Source organism: Limulus polyphemus, unplaced genomic scaffold (assembly GCF_000517525.1).
Source record: "Limulus polyphemus unplaced genomic scaffold, Limulus_polyphemus-2.1.2 Scaffold872, whole genome shotgun sequence".
NCBI lineage: Eukaryota > Metazoa > Arthropoda > Merostomata > Xiphosura > Limulidae > Limulus > Limulus polyphemus.
In genome coordinates this window covers 168048-180863 of record NW_013666482.1, presented here as the reverse complement: position 1 = coordinate 180863, position 12816 = coordinate 168048, and the positions used below count along the sequence as shown (strand labels likewise).

General features: G+C 29.3%; 1 protein-coding gene across 1 annotated transcript in view; it reads left to right on the top strand.

Moving 5' to 3' along the window:
- LOC106460970 (myotubularin-related protein 13-like) overlaps positions 1-12816 on the top strand; it is an 89773-nt gene that overhangs the window by 45315 nt on the left and 31642 nt on the right. The window contains exons 20-24 of the mRNA XM_022387757.1: positions 3552-3625; positions 4484-4679; positions 8734-8867; positions 11917-12092; positions 12379-12575. Of these exons, the coding sequence (XP_022243465.1) occupies positions 3552-3625; positions 4484-4679; positions 8734-8867; positions 11917-12092; positions 12379-12575 (777 nt within the window). The remainder of the gene's footprint in view (positions 1-3551; positions 3626-4483; positions 4680-8733; positions 8868-11916; positions 12093-12378; positions 12576-12816) is intronic.

Sequence of the window (12816 nt, the reverse complement as noted above, 5' to 3'; positions counted from 1 at the left end):
ATGATAGTGGTTTCAAACAATACATAATTTAATGCTACTTAAAAATTATGTGAAGATAAAGTTGTCTTTGTTTTTATCTGACTCTGAAGAAAGTTTTTAATTTGAGTATTTTGATGACATTTCTATGAATAAGGAAAGCACTTTCTGCAATATGAATATTTGGAAGCATGCTATCAAATAGCTTATTTGAAACACTTAAATGTGGAAAGAGTTTGTTTTTTTTAATAGAAGAATAAATACTTTTGTAAACAAAGTTTTTTAAACTAAATAATTAGTTTTGGACCTTGCTGATGTTCTCAAATCGAAGATTGAGCAAAGCTAGAGCAAAATACAATCCACAAAACATACTGATATATATGTTTTCTAGATAGCCTTTAACAGACCCAGAAGTAAGGTACAAAAAATATTTTAAAAAAATCCAAACCAAAAGAATAACAAGGAAAAGCTGTTTTTTTACTTTTATCAGTTGAGAAATCACACTTTACACAGACTGTCCAACCTGGTATCATCTGATGCAATGACTTGATATGTTCTTCTGTAACACCACTTTCTGTGCATACTTTGTCAACAAACCTTGAAACAAACTTAATAACATTTGCTCCCACTTCAGACGTATCTTCCTCAAATCCACTTTCTGCATCCATGCTGTCTGTCTCTGGTAGACTAGAAAAAGGTAGTCCTTGAAGAATTAATAAAAAATGACCAAAAATTACCCTTGATCTTTAACAGACCCAGAAGTAAGGTAAAAAAATATTTAAAAAAAATCCAAACCAAAAGAATAACAAGGAAAAGCTGTTTTTTTACTTTTATAAGTTGAGAAATCATAGATATGTGTGTGATATGTTGTTACCCTTTGTGTTTGGAAAATTGAGATAATTAATATCACATTTTAATCATAACAAAACTCTGTAATGTTTAAAGAGGCATCTTCACAACTTATTTACTTTCTAGGCTCTCCTTCAATAAATTTTAGAATCATTTCCAACACAAAAACTTTTATGAAGGCTCACAAAATGGTGATCCAGTCTTACTTAACTAATGATTGAGCTATTTGCATTTAAACTTATAACTGTAATGCTTAATGACTATACAAATATAACTAAAAGACTGTACATCTAGCTTTTAATAAAAGCTTTTCACATCAAGTTTATCTGAGGTACTAAAACAATGCCACCTTATTAAGTATGACAATATTATAATGTATTTTAGAACATATTTTTAGATAAGTTTTCAGGTTGCCCATACTTTAATAATTAAATCAGAAATGTGATGTTTTGCAGTAAATAACATATATATATAAGAAATAAAAAAACACTGAAGTTACAAAAATTCCATAACTTGTGTGTAAAAATTTGAGTTCACAAATTTTTAGTTTGGTTGGAACACTTTAGGAAAATTATTTTTAGCTATTGTCTCTAAACATCACAGCGGCATTACCATAATTTCATAAGCTAATGCTTTAACATTACATGTAGTGAAAAGATAATACACACAGAAAGAAACTGTATCATCTTATTGATTAATAATTTACTAGGGAATTAGTAAAAAGTATACAGAATAGATTCCTCTGGCATTAAAGATGCGAACAAACTCCAATAAAACATTGTAACAGCTCATACAAACTGATCGGAAAATGCAAGATCAAGCTTGTAGCAGTCCTATTCAAACACGTTTTACTCAATTTTTATGGTTTTGTTTAATTTATCTTTGCTTTGATCAATCAAAAAAGATGTATCATTTAAAGTAAATGACCATGAGACTGTTAGCAGGTGAGTGTAGTGTTGTACAATGATGATGTTGTACTGTATTTGTAATAAAAAACAAAAGGAACATGCTGTTTAACAAAGCTTCAGCTAATACCAAGTTATCGTACTGCTAGTATCTTTCCACAGATTTGCTGCTTTGAGATTGATGAGCTTGGTGACGTTTTGACAGTCTTGTTTGTATTCATCAGATCTGGTGTTTTCATGCTGCTTAGTATTTATTGATGTGAGGTGGTTTGGATGTAATGTAATTGGCTGCTGAGTGCTGTCCTTTCAGTGGGCTTGGTTGTTGAATATAGTCCCTACTACTGGGTTGATGAAGCAATAAAATCCATAGTCTATTGATATCTAGTCCTTGATCGTCGTTGGTGGCTGGATTCTTGGTTCTTACATGTAGTGAATCACTTCACCTAAGAATCATGTAAGAATCATTACACATAATAACTAATGAAGATTCAATACACGCAAGAGCCATTTAAGATTCATTACACATAATAACTAATGAAGATTCATTACACGCAAGAGCCATTTAAGATTCATTGCACATGAGAATAATGTAAGAATATTTACACATGCAAATTTTGTATGAATCATTACACACAAGAGTCAGTTAAGGATCGTTACACATGAGAATCATTACATGTAAGATCCATGTAAAAAATAATTGCACTTAATAAATATGTAAGAATCATTATTTATAAAAACCAGAAATAGCCATCTACAATGATCAAGGACTAGATATAAATATAGCATGGACTTTATTGCTTCATCAACATGGTAGCTTTTGCAAAGGACAGTGTTCCTCAACCAAGTACCCTGAAAGGACCACACTCAGTAACCAATCAGATTATATCCAGCATGCAATCCAATCCACTTTTCATCTATTAATATTAAACAACATGAAGACACACATGCACTCACAAACCAGACTTAATGAATACAAACAACAAATTACTGAAATGTCACCAAACTCACCAGTCTCAAGGTAGTAAGCAATGGAAATGTACCAAAACAATCAATATCACACTCTTATTAATTTGGTTTCTTGATAAAAAAATGCCACTATGTGTGTACTGTGGTAATGAAATTAAAGCATAATTGTATTTGATATATTGCCATAAACATGTTATTATTGTGAAAATAAAAACTAAGTGGAATATTAAAGTAATGTAAAACTGGATTCTTTACCACTGATGGTTGTATTGGTTGTGCACCTGGTCATTTATGTGCATGATTTTATGTGTTATATGAAATGAGTGACAGTCTATACTATATGTTTTTTTAAAAATAATAGTGTGTGACATCTACAGTATGTTTCTTGTTATAAATAGGCTCCATTACTTTTAAATAAATATATAAATATGAAAAAAAAAGAAAAACATGTTTACTCTATCTCTATCAAAAAATGCTACAGAATTAAAAAGCATTGCTGAAAGAAAAAATACATATTTTTGTACAACCATATTATGTCTTATCTTGATACTTCACGCCCATATCTTATTCTATTTTACTTGTGTACAAATACATCATGTGTTATCTTATTCCATCAAAAAGTTTGAGCAAACATAAAAGTATTATGCACTTATGTTATTCTTGTATTGAATAGCCTTCACACCCTGTGAAACAGTAGGTTTCCTGCATTTTTGTGACTCTGTCAAAACTTAATGATACTGATTAAGATATAATTGGCTGTTTGAACATTCCTAATGTTTGAATAAATAAGCTTTTGATTCTAATTCTAACTGAACACAAAAAACATACTTTATATTTTATTCTTATTCCAAACAGGTGTTGTTGCAATGCAGATAGAAACCCTTGAAGCTGTTTACAGAGAAAGTAAACGATTGCCTCCTATAATGAAGGTCAGTATAAAGCTAAAAGCATGTTAGCACAAATAAAAACTTGCTAGAGTTTTGGTAGGTTATTGAACTTCAGTAACATAAGGGAAAGTTTTTCATTATTATTAAGAACTTGTGATCAAAAAGTAAGATGACTATATAGATAAGAACTGAATAGCAACTTATAAGCTAAATGAAATCATTGCTATATAACAAATTGACATGTAAGCTAAAATTTTAGTTTGAGAGCAAAATGACTGAATTGTAATTTGACAAAAAGGGTCTACTTTCTGTGAAATTAAGTATTAATATTTAAGTTAAAAATTAGGATTTTTTGAAATTCTTCCAAAATGAAATTAAAAAAAAAGAGGAAAATCTCAGTTTTTTTATTTGTATAAGTTCTAGAAGTATCTTTATTCTCTTTGATCCCTCTAACTATGTAATGAATTCACAATTCTTTGTTGTTTTTTTAAACCTTGTGGTAATGTTTGTCTATTCTCGTATTGATGTGCACTAAATTATATCATTATGAAGGAAAGACTATAAAAGGCTGTCATTCTTTTAATTTGGATTAAGCTTTTGAATTTATTTACTTTATTTACGTAGTTAGGAATAAAGTTCTTATTTTGACCAGTTGAGAACTATAGTTTAGATGAAGTAATAATAATAAAAATAAAAATATGATCTTCTATCTAAAGGTTCCAAATTTGCTGATGGAATTACCTGGTGCTGGTATTTTTTGTATTTCCATCTTTAATTTTCATTATAATTTGTATTAGACATTGAACAAATATGAAGCTGGTAACATATAGAGCATTTTGTAACATTACAAAGAATTGTCTTTCTCTTCAACATGACATTTTCATAATTTCTTTTTGATAGCCCAAGATACTTTTTCCAAGTCTTCTACAAGGAGAAGAGCTTGTTATGGAAGGACTTCGGGTGTACCTTATTCCTGATGGACGAGAGGATGGAACAGGTGGTATAATGGGTGGACCATCTTTACTGCCTTCCGAAGGAGCAGTTTTCCTTACAAATTATCGTATAATTTTCAAAGGAACTCCATGTGATCCTTTTGGTAGGTTAATAATCAAAATGTTCTTGTCAGTCGAGAATCATTCACAGTAAATAAATTTTTGACCTTAAATTTGTCAAAAATACATTTTACAAATTGAAATAAAACAGATCAGGTATAATGACTGGATGTTGCATTTTTGAAGCTTATTCTCCTAATTGTTTAATCCTATTAGGGCTAGTGAGAAGCTCTCTGGGGACAGGGGCACAGAATGCACATTGAATAAGAAATTTCACAATTTAAGAAGAAATCGTAATTCTATTGTATATTTCAACAATTATTTTGCATAAAAATAACCAAGAATTGATATTTTGTAACTATTCAAAATTTATTTAGTGCAATTTGCAAAGAAAAAGTTTACAAATTTGAACTTTGACCTCTCTGAAGTTCCAGTGAGTATTGCCAGTAAAGAAAACTTTACACATTGTTTTAGAATTCTTATACCCATCCAAAAGTATAAGTTTTTTTTTATATTTACATATATCCTGACATTCCTTAGAAACAGGCTTATCAAAGGTTTTGTGTTTTAGAGAAGGTTTTATGATGTCACAGCAAGTGAGTTAAACAGTAACTGATAAACCTTAGCCTCAAAAACAAGATAGATCCAATGGTTAAAAATAATCAAGTAGTAAATATTATTGTTTGTCTACATTAGTGTAAAGTAAATAACAGTTAGGTAAGCAGTAATGTATGATATATGAGAAAATGCTTAATGGTAGTTCTCTTGGTGGAGAACAATGAATTCTACTGTGAAATTTCAAAACTTAAGAAAATGACACAAACCTAGAATTCTTTTGTGTTCTGTTTTTTTTAAAAATTAAAAGAATATTTTTATATGAGAAGATGTAAGGTAAAGGTATTTAGAGTTAATGATCATGGTAAGAGAAGAGCCAAACCATTCTGATGGTAGAAAAACGTTTTTATTTGTGTATAGTAGTAAATTTATTATAACTCAAACAAAACATACAAATACAAGAATTCTTAGTTATTGAGAACAAAATCTAATCATTAGAGAGAGAAGATGAAGTGGACAAAAATGTAGTTGGAAAAATATCGCCTCTATCAGTGTAGTACTGGAATATGGAATATTTTAACATTCATCATTGGTTTGTGCTATATGTGCAACTACATGATTGCTTCAATAGGGCAAGATAAATAATAATTGTAAATAGTTGAGCAAAGTAAAACAAGTTAAACCTGATATAATATATAAAAATTAAAATTTCTTATCAATAATGTAAAAAATACAGGTTTTTCTATTTCATTTGTTTAATACTCACTTTATTTGTGTGCAAGAACTTGCATGAATACAAGAAAATAAGTATGTCACAACAATTATAGTTTTATTGAAAATAAAGCTATTGGATACACTTACATGATTTTAAGCATACAGTAAAAAAAAAAACTAAAATGAAAGGAAGTATTTTTTAAACTGTTTTGCAACAAAATTTCTGAAATATCACAACATAAAATATTATTCAAATACTAAACCAAATATTTTTTAAAGTGTAAACTGCATATTATAAAGAAAATGTGTATGGAATTCCGTGCAATTAGATTAAACATTTTAAGTGTGAAAACAAAAGAAACGGGTGACACAGTGTCACTGTTGGCCCAGAAAGGGTTTGAATGAGAAGGATATAAGATCTTGAAATTCATAGATGTAAAATAAAGCTTTTTGTTTTTTAGACTTTCATGCATGTCAAAATTATATATTAACTTTATGTGATGAAGCTAAAAAAATATAATTCAGTTTATCATTGTTACGTGCTTGAGTATAGTACATATACACACACACACACACACACACACACACACACACACACATATATATATATATATATATATATATATATATATATATCCATTGTTTTAGAAATTATACTAGAAAAGATTATTAACAGTTTTATTATTGCTGCATTCTTGAGTATAGTAAAATTATTTTTGTTGTTTTATAAACTACACAAAAATCTTCTTCATACTTACAAATAATTAGAAATACTTCTCAAAATCCTTAACCATGAAGGTAATGGCAGCGTTAACACAACATTCATATCTAGGCAATAAAAAAATATATTAAACTACCAGTAATTAAGAATGTTTTTGTGACCTGCAAGGTCTTAATAGTGTGTTCCAGTTATTTTTGTTTTTGTTATGTTATATTTTGAAAATGTGTTATAGTTAATACTGGTTTTGTAACAAGTCATTTGCTCTTGGAAGTTATCAAAATGAGAAAACTAAAGCTAATTGTTTATCAGTTAAACTTTACATTATTACTCCTTACCTCTGAGGCTGGGTGGCATAGCCTTGTGGTTAACATACTGGACTGTGAATTTGAGGGCCCTTGGTTCCCATCCCATTGCCACAAAATTATACTCTGCATTTTGATGCTGTGGGTACATTGTAAGAGTGATGGTTAAATCACACTATTTAATTATAACAGTCCAACAGTTAGTGATGGACCCTGTTGAAGCTAGCCTTCCCTCTAGTTCATCAGTTCAAAATTAGGGATGGCTAGTGCAGATAGTACTTGAGTGAACTTTGCAAGAAATTCCACAAAGAAACCTTAACCCCCATGTTATTGTAACAGGTTTTATTTGGGTAACTTAATTTGATTATATGTCTTAAATTTTAATTTAAAACCAGAGTTACAAACCTATAGCTCTGTTTAACAACTTAATAAAAAACAATCTGAGTTGTATATATTTTGCTGACCCATACATAACTTACTCTTTGTGTCATTTTTGTGTATTTACTACAGTTTCATGTAAACAAAAAGTTGGGATTTTGTCAGTTGAGTGATTCGTAACTACAATCAGTAATTGTTAATATCCATTAATTGTCATGTTGATATATATCAGTTCTATTTGTTTTAAAAGTAAAATACCTAAATAATTAAAACATCATGAATATTTTTGATAATAATTACAATGTAACTAAACCCCCATTCTTGTTCGTTTATGCCATCTTGAGCACTGAAAAACTAAAATCAAAATGTTATTGGAAATAAAGTTGTTTTCAAAAAGTGATTTAAATTATCAAAAATTAGGACAACTAAATTTTAAAAATATCATATTTTACTTAAGAATATATCAGAGCTAAAAATTTTAGACATCCATTAGACAAACTAGTCACACTAAGCTGCCAAATACAGTTAGCTAAGTCAATAAATTGTACGTTAAAGTTTGTTACAAGTGCCAGGACTTTAGAATAATCAAATAGTAAGTTATTTTCAAAACAATGACAAAAAGTTTCAAACATTCTCAGGATATAAAAAATAACACAACTAGCTGTGTAAATAGTAAACAATCTTAGGAAATCACAATATTTGGTGTCCCAGTGCAACAAGCAAGTTCATTCTCAGCAAAGCAGTTCTCATGATGTATAGAATAACTGTAAAAACAAGTAACAGAGACCAAACATAATCTCTGTGAAACAACTTAAGTAATTGTCTAAAACAAAAGTATAAGCAAAGCTATGCTTAAGGTTTGTAATTCTTTTGTCAATAATTCTAAAAATTAGTTTTCCTTGATAAAGTAAATAAGTACCAGTTTTCATTTAATATCTAGAAAGTTTTTAGTACTTATTGTGGGAAATGTATTGAAAAATTTAGACACTAATGTAACGTAAGAACATAGTTATTAAATAATGTATTATGTATAACAGATAAAAAGCTAGTGAAAAAACCAAAGTAAACAGAAGAAACTAACTTTAAATTAGAGAAACTAGTTTCAACATATTTGTGCAAAGAAAAAAAATGAGACTGAAGAAGATCTATGAATCTGTCAAAACTAGTTTCTCCAATTTCAAGTCTTTTGATAGTTTATTTCTGTTTTCTAGCTTTTAAACCTCTAACTATAACTCGGAGACTTCAAGATGTGAATGTGAAACTAATTTATTACTCTTATCTTTTGTGCATCAAATTTATATTTAGATGGGAATCAAAAACTTTTAATAATTACTATTAAGTCAGTTGTTTTTTTTCTTGAGTTCACATGTAAAAGGTTTTATGAAAGTCTAACAACCTTAAAAACAAATACTTGCCCTTTTCTTACAGCATCTGAACAAGTAGTTGTTCGTTGTTTCCCGGTGGCTACTTTGACCAAAGAGAAAAGGGTAAATGTTCAGTGTCTTGCTCATGTGGACCAGATTCTTCAAGAAGGTTTACAGCTTCGTTCTAATACATTCCAGGTATGAGTATGTCTTTAGTTCACTTCTTCATTTCCCTTTGAAAGTTGGAACTATTTTTGTGACAGGTAGCATTATCCTCTTATGTTCTGAAAGAAAATTAGGCAGTTTTAAGCTGAACATTTTGGAATGTAAAGAATTTGGATGTTGTACATTTGGTCATGTCTATTTGAGGATATTTCAGTTGGTTCTACTAATATTAACTACTTTAACAGTATGCAGTTTTTAGTAATTATATAAAATATCACAATAACTATACCTTTAAAGAAAAATTTAAATGAATGAAATATATAATTAAAATAAACTAATTTGACCAATAAGAAGATAGTGAGGAAACAAACAGATAGAAATAAGTTTGTTTAGGCTATAAGATCAATCTTTCATGAAAAATAAATAATAAACATTGTTACCTCATAATGCTGACATTGGTACAAACTAATACACTTAAAAGGTCATGTAAACCATAGCTGTTAGTTGGTCTATCTTTTTCTATTTGTTGGCCAAAGTTTTGAGTTAAATCTACCATGAATTTTAGGATCATAGTTCTTCAATTTTATATATATATATATATATGTTTTATATATTTCAGAGAATGCACTAGCACTCTCTATGGAGGAATGCAATTAAAAAAAATGGCTGCTGCTATTGCAATATTATATATACTCAGCTGAAGTTTCTACTCCAACAGCTACCATAAGGCTGATATAAAGAGCTGGTTCTTTATGTCCACTTTCTACTTTTATCTGTGATCTTTCAAATTCAGGCCCATAAGATACTTCTGTGGCCAATGACCCTCAATTGATTAATCTTGTGAAACACTGGGGAGGACATTAAGAGCTGGGTGTTGAAAGAGAGTAACAGAAAGCATCCCTACTGCCATTACTTTGGCCACTACCTCTTTATACAAAGTCACCCTGGCCATTGTACAGCATATACCATGTTTTAAATATACACATATTGAGTTCTTAAAGCTTATACAGAATTTTTGGTTAAATAATAATGAATATGTTATGCTATAAATAAACTGTGTGAAAGTTAGAATTTTTGTGTTATTTATCATGGTATCCACTCCCACATTTGTTTTAAGTTCATAATCCAGACAAAGGACGGGTACCTCAGCTTGTTACAAATAATTTTGGTGCATACATTTTAGTTAGCAATATATAAAATTACATTTTACCACATTTGTTTTGAGGTATTTCAGTCTTCTTGTTTTGAGCTATCAAATATATTTTATGGAAAATAGTTATCACAAGCTACTTGTAGATTCACAAGTAGATTGAGAATATCAAATAAAAACAAAATAACCTTTTTGTTGTTTGGTTTTGTTAATAGCATTTATAAATTTAAGTAATGAGAATTTGTAATTCCAATGTAATATTCTCTCAGTATTGTATAGTCTTGAGGAATCATTGAAAACATATAGCAGTAGACAGATGGAGTTTTATTTTAATAGAGAAATTTAGAAGTTGAATTCCTGAACATGTTGTGATGGGATAATTTAAGCACACTTTTTGTTTAATAATTATTGAATTTCTTTATATTTAATTAAAACTAAAATGAAAGATATTTTTGAGTTATTTAAATACTAAACATATTTACAGAATTTGCAATTCTAAGATTTGTCCATAGCAATTAGTCACAAATTGTAATTAGTGAATTTTGTAACTTTTAATAATATATTATTTATATGGCTTAAGTTTCATTTTTATGTGGTATTTTATAGTATAATTTTCCCATTGTTCTTCAAAATTATGCTCTTTGGCATCCTAAATTGGACAAACATTGGGTTTTGAATTTATTAGTAAACTCATCACCTTACATATTTTGAAAATAAATTACATTAAGACACTTTGAGGTGAATAAAAACTATTGTTATTATTGGTGTGACATATTCAAACATTGGATGGGTTCTTCTGGATTATTTGGTAAAAATAATGCCAGGTTCAGTTTAAGTGATGATAACATTCTTCTTCAATGTTTGCTGAAGGCTACCTTCATTTTATAACATGTTGTAGGCCTAAGTTTGCTAACAATGTTTGAATAGAAATTCTGCTACTAATGGTATGCCTAACTTACAAATAAACGTTTTTATACAATATTCTTGCGAATTGATTGATTAGCTTCCTTGACATGATAACTCTCATCACAAATACTGAACTGAACCACTCATTTCTGCTACTAATGGTATGCCTAACTTACAAATAAACGTTTTATACAATATTCTTGCGAATTAATTGATTAGCTTCCTTGACATGATAACTCTCATCACAAATACTAAACTGAACCACTCAATTCTGCTACTAATGGTATGCCTAACTTACAAATAAACGTTTTTATACAATATTCTTGCGAATTAATTGATTAGCTTCCTTGACATGATAACTCTCATCACAAATACTAAATTGAGTGGTTCAGTTCCTGCTACTAATGGTATGCCTAACTTACAAATAAACGTTTTTATACAATCTTCTTGCTAATTGATTGATTAGCTTCCTTGACATGATAATTCTCATCACAAATACTGAACTGAACCACTTAATTCTGCTACTAATGGTATGCCTAACTTACAAATAAACGTTTTTATACAATCTTCTTGCTAATTGATTGATTAGCTTCCTTGACATGATAACTCTCATCACAAATACTGAACCACTTAATTCTGCTACTAATGGTATGCCTAACTTACAAATAAACATTTTTATACAATCTTCTTGCTAATTGATTGATTAGCTTCCTTGACATGATAACTCTCATCACAAATACTAAACTGAACCACTCACTAAATACTTCACAGTATTCACATTTAACCTCTACACACTGATTACTGATACTTATACTTTCATTTCTTGAAATTCCTTTAACTTTCCATATTATTCCACCATCATGAACTTTCTTGATTTGGTGTCATCCTCATGATTAGCAATTCCCTCTAATGACTAAATTATAACATTGAAATATACTTACAACTTTATATTTTTATTTTCTCTTGCTTTTATATTAAAAGTGTATAATGGTATAATTCAAGATTATGCTGAATTTTTTTTTATAGCTAATTAAAGTAGCATTTGATGAAGAAGTGACATCAGAGAGTATTGAAATGTTGAGGAAGCTAATACATCGTGTACATGCACCACCAACTGTTTACCACCTGTTTGCTTTCAGTAGTAACTTAAGTATGCCTCAAACTCCACTCCACAAGCAGAAGGAGAAGAATGCAACTCTAAAGTAAGAAAGTCGTCATCAAATAAGTATTTACGTTTTCTTTTTTTATTCTTGTGGATGTTCTGTATTGCATATCACATAAAATTAATTTTTTTACCTTACAAATGTGAATTATCTAGTTTAATTAGATTAAAGAAGTTGTAATTTTACAAGTTGGTTTTGTATTGAAACCATAAATGATATGTCATTTATATATTGATATGAATGCTAATTGTTTGTTCCAAATAATTATTTCATTTCTAACGTTATATTGACTTTTAACATTACTAATCTGAAGTCTGCCATTTAGGGTTTTAGCCAAGAAGACACTGATAAGGACAGCCATGAAAGCTGGCTTTAAGTCAAAACCTTCTAGGAAACAAAAGTATGTAATCCAAGGTTTAGCAGGTATCAACACACTTCCAAGTCCAGGAAGAGGAACCAGTACGAACTTTGACATTGAAACTGGAGAACGAAGAACTTCTATGTTTGATGATGACATATCAAGTATTTTGATATTTATTGCTATTTTTTATAATATTTTACAAACTCTTTTTTTTTGGGAAGCTTTGTTTTAATAGTTTCTTATACAAACAAACTTTCATATTTTCTAAATCCAAGAAACAAAACAAATGTAAACTTCAGTAACAAGTGTTAATGGTGGTGCTTCTTTGAAGATGAGTTTATTGCATTGCGTTTCAAATGAGGAGCCCGGCATGGCCAGGTGGATAAGGCGCTCGACTCACAA